At 41.3% G+C, this 12,261-nt stretch overlaps 1 protein-coding gene across 1 annotated transcript in view; it reads left to right on the forward strand.

The window, feature by feature from the left end:
- The window catches only part of ITGA9 (integrin subunit alpha 9), a 225,809-nt gene that overhangs the window by 124,042 nt on the left and 89,506 nt on the right, over positions 1-12,261 (forward strand). The window contains exon 17 of the mRNA XM_050915800.1: positions 6,762-6,838. Coding sequence (XP_050771757.1) covers positions 6,762-6,838 — 77 coding nt within the window. The remainder of the gene's footprint in view (positions 1-6,761; positions 6,839-12,261) is intronic.

The following is a 12,261-nucleotide window of genomic DNA, read 5'->3' on the forward strand; positions in this document are numbered from 1 at the left end:
CAGCAGTTATGTGAAGGATCAGTAGAGCTTAATTGGAATACCTAACATCTTGAGAGGAGATAATATGATCGTATTAGTTCATTCAGTTCAGAGTACCTCAGTGCCACAAAATCCTTGTCAGTTCAGAGTAGCATTCATCAATACAAAACCACCGAAGTGCAGGTGGATTATAGGAGAGGACTTTCACATATCCTTGGGGGTCTAAATGAGCTAAAGGTAGACATAAATTGCCTATCTGATGATTTGAAGACTTTTTTTTTTTTGCATTTCAGCTGACAAAACAGCTGCCACATCTGTTTTTCATCTGTTGTTGTTACTATGCTTTTATATTTTTAATTACACAATTGTGTGATGAGTAACAAAGATTTTGACTCTTGTGTTAAAATGTTTAAATATGAAAGTATCCTGAGTGAAAAAGATTCATCTTACACAGTTCCACTTTTAGTAGTAGAAATAAGGAGGTTTAGAGTTCAAAACGTTCTCGAATATCATTAAAGAACCCTCCTGAGATATATAATTGAATTATTCTGTAGTCATCCAAAATAAATGGAAGACCATTTAAGACAAGACAGGAAAATATATTGAGAAATGTGCTGCAGAAATCCATCCTATAATGGTATGTGGAGATGGGACAATTAACCCAATAGGTCTTTCGCATCTATTGTTCCATGAGTTTATAAGGTCTGAAGTCTTGTAAAATGAGAACACTGTTTGGATGGTTTGAACTGTTAATGATTTAAAAAAGAAAAAATTGCCTCAGCCTGAAAAATGAGTGAGTCAGACCAGAAATCTAATAAAGCTCTGAAAGGCTGGGGCGTATTTCTATTGCCACCAATTGTAATTCTTCACCCCAGGAGAATATGAGAACAAAAGATTGCATTGTTAAATCCACTCACTGCTGTGAGGAATAACTAATACATATGTTTATTAATTTATGCTTGCCTTCAATAGCTAACAGGTTTCATGCCTGATCTTTTCTAAACAGCTGATTTCATTTGGGAATTCCTGTTCCTCTGTATTTGAGTGTCCTCTCCTTTTTAGCTTGGTGCTCCAGCCCAGTTTTTAACACTTACTGAAAGCAGGAGGCAGCTGAAATAGGGGAGAAATGATCGCATTTGGCCTTAGATGGCTTGACAAGTGGCAATGTGCTAGTCATGAGCCATAGGCCCAGAGTCTTCCACTCAATAAAGTGGATGAATTCCCCCATAGCCTTCCCCAGCTGGAGAAGTTTGATTTACATGGTTGCACCCTTACTAGGGTAGTAAAATAATTATTAGTGGGCAGTTTCTGTTTTCTTACACTAATGCACTATAAATGAACATCTGTTTCCTTTGCATGAAGACACGCTCTGATGAAGTCTACATGGAGCTGAGGGAGCTTGCTAGCTAACCTTGGTCCCCGGCACAGCTCTTTGGTTTCATAGTAGTATTCTATTGAATGCTTATCGCTGCCCTGGTATTGCTGCCTTCGTCATGTGTTCACTCCACCACTCTTTAGGGGTATTGTGGAAATCATGCGTTCTCATTTTAGCCGGCACATCTGATGAAATCCTGGAAAGTTTTTCACAATATTAATCGCTTTTCTAGTGGGAATTTAAATCAGCCATTTTGCACTTGGCTCAGCAGGGTGTATGAATGGACTGTCTCCATCAGTAGTATAGTGAAGCACGGGATGTCTGGGGAGAGTCAGTCACTTCCTTTTTCTGTGGTCAATAGATCTGTAGGTAATAGCTTTATTTTGCAGGCACCTTGAAAATTTAAAGACAAAATAAATAAATGTCTAAAATCAGGCTCCTGTATCTATATTTAGGCACATTAATATCTAAGTGTTTGCTTTATAAAGCTATAAAACAGGAAATAGTTCCTAGAAAAGGCAGTGAGATTTGCTCACAGCTCAGTACTTTTGAAAATTGGATCACATATCCTGGTCCCTAAATAAGGACCCAGGAACCCAACTTCACCAGATAACATGGTAATAACCATATAGCATCAAGATCTAAAAAGTAAAGAGTTATTAGACTAATAAGCCCCCTTATCCTGCATCCTTTAAATAGAATTGCTTTTGTGTTACTAGCATGATCTAATTGCTAAGTCATCCCTGCACATACCACAGGGTATGGTGACAATTTACAGGAAATCAGCGTAGAGATTGCAATACTGTATTCTTAACCAGATTATTTTGCATAACCTAAGTTATCCTGATGAAGTGCATGGCACAGTTTATGAAGTTAAAGGAATGGATCATCAGTTACCGAAGGCCAGCTCTGCCACCTTTTAAGAGATGCCATCTGAACCTTTTGTAGACTGATGTGTGAGGAAGTAGTTAAAGGCCTGATCCAGAGTGAATCACTATTCTCTTATCCAGACCATAAAATGACATGTTTTCTAGGGTTCTTTTGAGAATCCCATTGCTCCCCCTTCTCTTCAAGCAGTGTCCTTCAGCTGTCACTTTCCCTTCTCTGTGAAAGGATGGGCACAACTCTTACGGGAACAAAGTACTGGCAACCTCTCAAAGTCTTGATTGCACATTTTGGCTACAACCTGAAATTTCCATGTGCTTCCCTGAATTTTGGGAGGCTGAATGTCTTGAAATACTTTTTTTTTCTTTGTGTATTGGATGATTTCCAGTATTTTCTGTGGGCAGAAGTGCCATAAACACAGGTTTTTTCATTTTTTTTCTCTGTTTCCTGTTCTCTTCCCTACTCCCAGAAACATAGATGTGTTTAATTTTAGATAGCCATCGAAAGAAAGTGAAGCAATTTAGCAAGCCAGGTTTGAAATCCCAGATCGCCTTCCTCTGAGCAGAGAACTCTGACCATTAGGCTGAAGCCAGGCTCCTTCTTGCTTGTTTTACCTCCTAGCAGCATTCTTTAGCAGTCCACCATCAGCAGGAAGGAAGAGAAGAGTATCTTCACACCCAATGCCCAGCAGCTTTGTGCTTAGGGTGCTTTAAGATGCAGGAACTATGGATTCATCCTCCTCCTGCTTCCTGAGGCAGAGGGCTGTACATTTACCCCTGGCCTTTACCACAAAATGTGGAATTTAATCCACTACCTCTCTTCAAGAGACAGAGTGGACACAAAGGTACTTGCTTTGAGGCCCTGATCTGCGTGCCTGTCTAGACATACCCCTTCCTTATCAGCTGGCTCTAGGTCTCTCCTTACTGTACATTTAATTGTGTACAGATGCGTATATTCACTCTTTATAATTAGTATATCTTAATGTAGGCTTTTTGACTTACCCTCTGGAGGACATGAGCAACATTCATCTCTGCTAACCTTTCAGGATATATCTGCCACATTCCTTGACCTCCCGAGAAGCATCATCTTTTCTACCCAGAAAAGTTGCCACGCAGAATTTGAGAAAACCGTGTTTGTCCGGGAAGCTTGGTGACCTGGTGGGAACCATTGTGGAGCAATTCCCCATAGCTGCTGGGTTCTGTGCAGCAGGGGAGAGTGCAGAGAGGAATCGTGGACCCTGGAAACACTGGATTTGCTCTGTGCTTGGCTGTAGATCTGGTGATTGCAGGAAGTCTGACAGACTCACTGTGCATGCACTTTACATTAGCTTTGTACAGTAAAGATGTGTCCTAGAAACATTGAGGTTATCCTGTCCCTGTTACTGAGCACACAAACACCTATTTCTCTCCTGGAAATGCCAGACAAAAGTGTGGTGGCCTTGAGATAAGAGATACAGCTGTGTTTCTCATTCAGGACAATTTTTTGCCCCTTCCCCATCCCCCTCCTCCCCCCCTTGAAATTTTTCTTGTATGTATTGCTTATGTCAGGAAGCTTCTTGACCATCTCTGATATACATATTCAAAGCTGTGAGGTACTTGGTACAATATAAGTGGTATCCAGTAAGAATCAATTGGACTTCAGTAAAACCACTATTCGGAATTGCTCCTCTTCACTTTGGGTAACAGTAACTGCAAAAATTATGAAGTGTTTCCACAGTGCAATGAATTTGTTTCGTTCTACTTCCTTTTTACCACTTCTGGATAGTACATACGGCCCATTGGTTGCCTTGGTCAACACTTTTAATATGTAAAGAGCTCTATAAATCCCTAAAACTGGTATTGTAAAGCTGAAACCACTTTAAAGATTGCTTAGAGTTAAAATTAGTGATTATATTGTAGTAGGGCCTGTGCATATCCCAGGAATGGACTCCTGCTCTAACAACATGCAGTGTTGAGTTAGGTAGTTTCTGGCCCAAAGAAATCACAGCCCAAGTAGACCAAGTAAGGGAACAGTAACTGAATATATAAGCAGTGTTCACAAATGTTATGACGACTTTAAGTGTGTTTACTCCTTAATTCTTTAGAAGGGATTTGAACAGGCATGAATTAGTCAACTGGAAAGGCAGAAGAAGCAATAGGCTGGGAAAGGGGACGCTCAAGATAGAGAAGAAAATGGAGGAAGCAGACTGACTGTGAGAAGCTACAGGGTTGAGGCTGTAACAGCAACACAAAAAGGGGAGGTAGAGTCATGGCAACATCTATCCAGAGCAGGAAAATAGCAACATAAATAGATGCCATTAGCCTGCGATGGAAGTGGGCTGCTGAACCAGCTGTGGCTGCATCGATAGGTCCTAGCAGCTGGCTGGACTGGAAATCCTTTCTCCCCCCAAACCTGAACAGGTTCAAGATCCTCCATAGAAGCAAAGGGTTCACTCCAACACAGTTGTGGATCTGGGGACTCATCATCCTTATTTCTTTCTCCTATCCTAGTGCTGTGTAGGAACTTGGGTTTCTATGACATAACAAAATACTCCCAATGTATTTCAAAGTAGCTTGCTGTCTAGTGCATGATATGTTGAAAGAGATACATGCTCAGTAGTTTTAGAAAATGCAGTATTAGTTCATTCTTTCTGAAGAACCGCAACTATAGATTTAGTAACAAAATTCCAGGATTATTAGGTAGTTACTTAAATGTACTTACAGTACTTTATTCTTTGAAATGTGTAGGTCATATCTTTGATCACTCTGTTCACTTTGCCAAGATTTCTGCAATGCAAATAGGGCAACTGTCAGGCAAGAATATTCTTTCTCCTCTGAAGGTCAAACGGTCTTTCCTATATATAGGTACTATGGTGGTTGAGGATTAATTCTGAGAACTTTTGAGACTATAGCTCTGAAACGTGCCATGTTTTGAGAGGGACACCTTGTGCCGGTTCCTGTCTCAGGGCTATTCTTGTCCTTTGGTACGGTGGTCTTTATTAAGGGGAGGAAGGGTAAGCTCAGCCTTTGTGTTTAAATCCTCAGCAAGTTCCACTTCTGAGATTCTGAGAAAGCAAAAGGTGGGAAAGTGAAAGGGCAAAATAAATAGCCCCAGATGAGCTGGCCATCTCCCATCTTTCTTCTTTTTGCAACTCGGCACAACCTACAGCATAGTTTGATATCTGCTAGTCCAACACTAATTAACTTCATAAAGGTCCACTCCTTTTTGGAGAGCTCTGACAATATAGAAGAAGGAGAGCAAGCTGCCTCCTTAGCCAAGAATCTTCATGGAGAGACAAGGACTAGAAATCTCAATGTCCTCTGGGCTTAAGATTCAAAGTCTTTCTCCAGTCCTGATACAGTTGGTCAGAGCTCTTAAAAAATGTATTAACTCTGTATCTTCTTTTATTGCCCCCCCCCTCCCCGGCCCCAACACTATCTGACAGACAGATTTGCTCTGTCTTTGCATTTATGACTGAAATATATTTACTTTGGTAATAAAAGTCATGAAGGCAAGCCTGTAGAAAGGAACATTCATATTAAAGGAAGAGATCAGTGGCTTGTCAGGTTTCCCAGCCAACAGTGTTGGCAACCCTCATTTTGGGTATTTGTCCTGTGAATATTTGGTAAGCTGAAGAGCATTATAACTCTGAAAGAATGAATCCTCCAGCCTGAAAAGTCTAGTCATATGTTCAGAAAGGTATTGGTCTCTGTTCTCAACAGAGAAGGGGAAAGTAACCATGATCCTGACAGCATCTGGGTTTCTTGGATGCCAGGAACATGTTCCTGTCCTCCTCTTTCACTCATTGGTGGCTGCCATGACAAACTACTGTAGAGATTTGCATAGGCTCATAGACTTCTCACGTATTCCCCTTCTTTTTGCTGCTTAAATAGCATGCCCGTGTCTAGTGGTGTGTCGTCCTTTCACAGTTCCTAGCTTTATCAATCTGTTGAATTTCCTAAATGATAGTCTTTACCAGGGTTCACAAGATTGACAGTGGTTCCATTATTTGAGGGTATCACTGGTACGTAACAGTCTTCATAATTTTCTGTTGCTTGCAGGATGGCAGGAATGTTTCTTACCAAACATAAAACCTAAAAAAAAAAAAAAAAAAAAAAGGTTTAATTTCTTATCTTCAATATAGGCTAGTGAATATGTTTGGTGCATGATTTCCTTACTTGCAATAGTTTCATAAATAGTTTATTTTCTGTTTCATTTTCATGCACATGCATTGGGAAGAGAAACAAGAGTGCCAGAAATATTGTGTGAGCAGTAACTCTTGTCAGAGGAGAAGTGGGAATAGATTGAGGAGAACCTCTGAGAGAGTCTGGTTTTGGTGAAACTTCTTGCTCAGTTAGAAGAGAATAAAAACAGTTGTGATAAAGATGAGATTTGCCTGCCCTTGAATTTCCTTAATGCTTACACCATATATTCCTGTATCACAGATTTGGGTGCTTTTTTATTTCATCCAAGCATGTTCCTTCTTTGAATTTTGATCTTGCTCTTTTCATGCTGTAACAGTTCTTTTCTCTGTTTTTCACAGACTGTTTTTGAGAGGAACTGTCAATCTGATGACTGCGCTGCTGATTTGAAACTTCAGGGTAAATTACTGCTGTCTAGGTGAGTAGGTGAACTTTTTTTTCTTTCTTACACACTAGGATGCCATTCATTTTATGTAAGATGGTATTGAAAAATCAAAATACAAACACAAACATTTTATATTAAGACTAGAAGGATGACGACAGTAATATCGTCTTTAGTGCAGAAAGGTCTTGAGACGTACACAGAATCTGAACTCCTGTGGTGGTGGGCTCTGTGCACATACAGGGCAAGACACCTTCACCTTCCCAATTACAATAGACAAAACTGGAGAAAAAAAATAGCATAGCAGAGAGGGGCAGGGAAAGTAAAGATGCATGCCCAAATCAAGTACTAATGTGGACCATGTAGTTTTTCAAAGACAATAAAATACTGTTTATGACGTGGTAGGAGTAAAACTGCCTGCAGAAAAGCAGTTTTGTTCAGACAAAATGTCACATGTGTCGTGGTTTAACCCCAGCCAGCAACTAAGCACCACACAGCCTCTCGCTCACTCCCAGCGGTGGGATGGGGGAGAGAATCAGAAGAGTAAAAGTGAGAAAACTCGTGGGTTGAGATAAAGACAGTTGAATAGGTAAAGCAAAAGCGGTGTGCACAAGCAAAGCAAAACAAGGAATTCAGTTGCTACTTCCCATCGGCAGGCAGGTGTTCAGCCATCTCCAGGAAAGCAGGGCTCCATCATGTGTAACGGTTACTTGGGAAGACAAACGCCCTCACTCCAAATGTCCCCCCCTTCCTTCCTTCTTCCTCCAGCTTTGTATGCTGAGCATGACGTCATATGGTATGGAATATCCCTTTGGTCAGTTGGGGTCAGCTGTCCCAGCTGTGTCCCCTCCCAGCTTCTTGTGCACCCCCAGCCTACTCGCTGGTGGGGTGGTGTGAGAAGCAGAAGAGGCCTTGACGCTGTGTAAGCGCTGCTCAGCAATAAGGAAAACATCCCTGTGTTATCAATGCTGTTTTCAGCCCAAATCTAAACCATAGCCCCATACTAGCTATTATGAAGAAAATTAACTCTATCCCAGCCAAAAACTGCACAACATGGAAGGTTAAAAAAACCCCTCAGAACATGGCAATTATCTTCAAATTGTCTTTTTCTGTTTCTGAACTTGTAGTTTTGCTAACTCTCCTGAAATACTGCTCTCCTTTGTCAGATTCTTCTTGTTAGTAACTTGGGGAGGGGAGTCTGATTTCACTTTCTTCTGGGATAATAAACCTCATCAAATAGACCGGAGGTGAAGTTTATGTTCTGTCCTTTGTGACTGGTGATCCTAGGAAAATGCCTATTGTTTTGCCAGCATGTAGTTATTCAACTTCGGGATAAATCAGGCTAAAGGTGAACTTTACACATCACTTCTGTTTCCTTTTTTTTCAGCATTTTTAGCACAGTTTTAGAAATGGAAGTGCTGATGCAAGTTATTTAATTGTGTGCCAGAGGTTATCCTGTTTGATGGAGATGCTTTCTGTGAAATGCTTTGCTTTCAGGTCAGGAAAGAGAGGGGAAGAGACTCCCCTGCTTTAGGGGGGGGGAGGGGGGGGAAGGGAAGAAGTAATAGTCAGGAGATATACACACGTTTTGTATAATTCTACAGCATGCTGTAACTGTAACTTGGAGACAAAAATGAACCAGAGTCAAGTCTGAGAAGTTACAGACTTCTCCAGACACGACTGAAGTCCACAGGAATGTTTCGGGGGATTGGCTGGGAGCAGGGTTAGGTCTCGTGTTGCAGAGTCCGAGCTTTGACTGCGATTAGTCTGGAGTTTTGACCTTTCGCTCGATCTTCATGGTGAGCAAAATCTGTTGAGAGCTGGAGACGTGTCTGTGCGGACTAGGGAAGCCAGTGAGAGTTTTTGTCCTGCAGTTGTGGAATAATCAATAAAAAGGAAGGGACAAGTCCTAAAAACTTGTCAGTCAGTGTATAGTAATCACAGCAGTAAGAGCCGTATTCGCAACTGCAGCACTAGACTGTTTACTTTTACGGCTGTTATTTATGTTATCTTGGCAATTTAAAAGCCACAACTGTCAAAAAAGCTTAGGATATTCAAATACAGTTTCTACGTTTGTATAGCAAAATGTTGAACAAATGATCTCAAATCTTCTTTATCCAGTGACACTCTGAACTCCTGTTTGAAATAAACAGGATGTCGTCAAATCCGTCAAGTCTGCACAGAATGGGTTTTCTTTAGCTAAAGGGCTGTGTAAGCTTCAGTTATTAAGAAACATAACACAATGGGTATCTCTAAAGAAAACAGATTTTGATTTTTTTTTTTTTATTAGTGTTGCATGTAAAACTACAAAAACATGCTATGGATTCTGATTTTAGAGAAGTACCTGTCTTGAAGAATATGGTCATTTTTCCAGCCCCATGTGTTGCATGCTAAAGAACCCTATCGGCATTTTTCCACATTATTCCTGTTTATGCTAAGTCTGTGTACAAAGCATTTTTTCTTGTAGAAAGAGCAAAAAAGGTGACTCATTTATTACTATCTGCACTAAACAATTTACTTCATTGTTAGCAAGGTTATGGAAATGCCTTTGTCTAAGTACTCACATCTGACTAGATTTGGTGGACTTATTGGAAAGAATGCAATTAATGACACACAGATACACTGGATTGAAATAAACAGGATGTTTATGGGAAGGCAGCGGTAAGTGCTGTCTCTCAGATCTGCTGCAGCTCTTTGAAGATGTCACTGGATGTGTGGATAGGGTGATCCAGTTAAGATCATCTACCTGCGCTTGCAAAAGACTTTTATTAAGATTTCTCATCAAAGGTTCACAAAGAAAGTAAGTTGCCCGGGTCTGAGAAGAATGATGCCTGAGCATTACTACCTAATTAAAAGGTAGTCAACAGAGAGAAGGTGTAAATAGTTTGTTTTCCTGGTGGAGAAAACTCCACAAGTGCTTGTGCTGGGGCCAGTGGTATTCAGCATATTCATAAATGGTCAGGGAAATAATCTGCTAGAAATGAATAGCAAGGTGATAAAGTTTGCTAATCATACTAAACTATTCAGAGCAATGAAAAGAACAAATGAGGAGGTGTGTTTTCATGAAGCGTATGATTAATCTGTGGATTTTACTGTTGGGGATGTTGTAAATGCTGAGAGTTTACATGGTAGAGAAACGGCAAATATGAATGCTGGAAGCTGCAGAAATATATCAGCAAAATAACACTCTGTGCTTGCCTTGTTCTTCCATAGGCTGCTTGCTTTTAGACATGGTTGGACATAGGGCTCTCTGCTAGATGGACCAACTTGGTTTGGCTGTTCTTACACACTTTTCATTAATTTGTAGCATGTTAGCGCCAAAAGCTGTGCAGAGAGCTATATATTGTAAGGTATAGTTTTGTCCATCACTATATATAATATGCTTTCAAACGTGTGCTGGTTAGAGCATATATGTGCATAGGAAGTTAGCTCAGATTACAGTATCGTCAAGAGAATTGCTTGCTGAGGTCACTCTTACGAGCTCAGGAACTGCACAAGCTACTCCGATATAGAGTTCACCTGGGATGCATTTGAATCACTAGAATTACCCAGTTAAAAGGTTGCACCCAGCTTTGAACATGCCAAACACGCATACCAAATGACTAATAGGAAAACCAGCCCATACTGGCAAGAGCTAACCAGGTCTGCTCTGATTTTGCTTTTCTTGGGATCCTCCTTCTCTTCTGAAAACTTATTCATGTGCCCTCAAACTGGGAGCACTGCACTTTGATAAATAACAGACAGCCTGGGATGTTAACACTTGGTCTCGGTAATAACCTAATGTATGGCCGTTTATCCAAAGTGCTCGAACCAAGCAAATCTGCATGTGTAATTTAGAAACTTCACTGCTGTTCTGAGTAGATATGATTGAGTTTGCGTCGTTATTTCCTGTTGTCGAGGTGCTGCTGCGTGTGGAAACGGCGCTGCTGGGCAAGCTGAAACCCTCCACTGTGAAGCTGGGGAAGAGGGTAGGGTAGGACTGCTTGAAAGTGGGTGATGATAAAAAACCTTAAAGCCTTCTAACTCTATCTGGAAGCTTCTGCAAAGATTTGGGAGGAACGGGGTGGGATGTGGTGGTGATTCCTATATTCTGTTTTTTTGAATACTTATGTTATAGTGAGAGAGAGAGGGATTGGAGACTTGGGCTGAAGACCAGGGTAACATGCTGTACTGGAGTGAAGAAGAGTTAGAATGCATTTATTCTGGAAAGAAAAAGGGTTGTTTTCAGTTAACAGATTAATCTCTTTAAGGCTCGTCCGCCTTCATTAGCATCAGTTTGCATGTAAACCCATCCTAACTTCCTGAAGGGATTGTGGGACGAAGCAGCCAAACTCTTCCTGCTTGTGGCAGATGGCAAGAGGGGCAAGAGTCATGGACTGTGGCTTGGCAGGTTCAGACCAGAGATTTGGAAAAACCTTCTTGTGTAGGCAGTTCGTGCTGCACAGGAATGAGGTGTGCAGAGGTGGTGTGCTCTGCCATCCTGGGTTTCAGGACTTGGCTAGATAAGGTCCCCGCTGACCTCATCTGTTGCTGGCAATAGTCCTGTGTTGAGTAGGATGAGGATAGATTGTATGACCTCTAGAAATCCCTTCCAACCAACTTTTCTGCAGTTTTCTGACTCATCTCGAGGTAAATGCTCTCTGTAACCTGAGCAAAATTGCCTCAACAAAAGCCAGCTCTTCACCAACATGGAAGCACCTGCCTAGGATGGTTATGGGTGTCTTTCAGCACTGTGGCTTGAAACCTGCCTGTGGGACTCCTCGCCTCTTGCTGATGCCACCTCTACCAGCGAGAACATGTGGCATCACAAGAGGAGACAGTGCGATCGAAGGCTGGACCTGGCACAGCAAACTGTGGGGATTTAACTTTCTACGGCAAACGTTACGAGACAGCATGTAGAAACGGCTACAGTGGAGTGTGCTAGTATTGCTACAAATGGCCTTTTTAGTGGTTGGCTTGGACTTACTTGTAGGAGTATGAGTGTTGTTAGCCTAAAACTGCAGATGGTGACTTAAGAGTAATGAAAAAGGAGCATGGAGTGTGTTGGGGACTTCGTGAAGGCAGTGTTGGGAGAAACTGAAGGAGCAGAAGAGAGGCATTTCATCTTTCCAGTCATAACTGTTTTCAAATCTGTTTTTCTTAAAGAATAAATGTGTGAGGTTGTGGCAGCACGGAGCAGAGAGACTACTCATTGCCTCCCCTTCGTAGAGTCTCCAGCATTAAATCATGCAGCTGTCATAGGAGATGGCAAAATCTGGCCCTATCCATTCACTAATGCCCTGTGTTGGCGGGGGCGGGGGGGGGGCGGGGAGATTGCTAAAGGAAGAGACTTAAAAGTATCTTAGTGTAAAGAAGGTATTTATGTATTGCATACAGGTAACTTTGACACAACCTAAAACCATAAGAGAAATAGGAATAGAATATTTTGCAATAAACTTTATTTTTATTGCCATAGCTTT

The sequence above is a fragment of the Gymnogyps californianus genome, chromosome 2 (assembly GCF_018139145.2).
Source record: "Gymnogyps californianus isolate 813 chromosome 2, ASM1813914v2, whole genome shotgun sequence".
Lineage (NCBI taxonomy): Eukaryota > Metazoa > Chordata > Aves > Accipitriformes > Cathartidae > Gymnogyps > Gymnogyps californianus.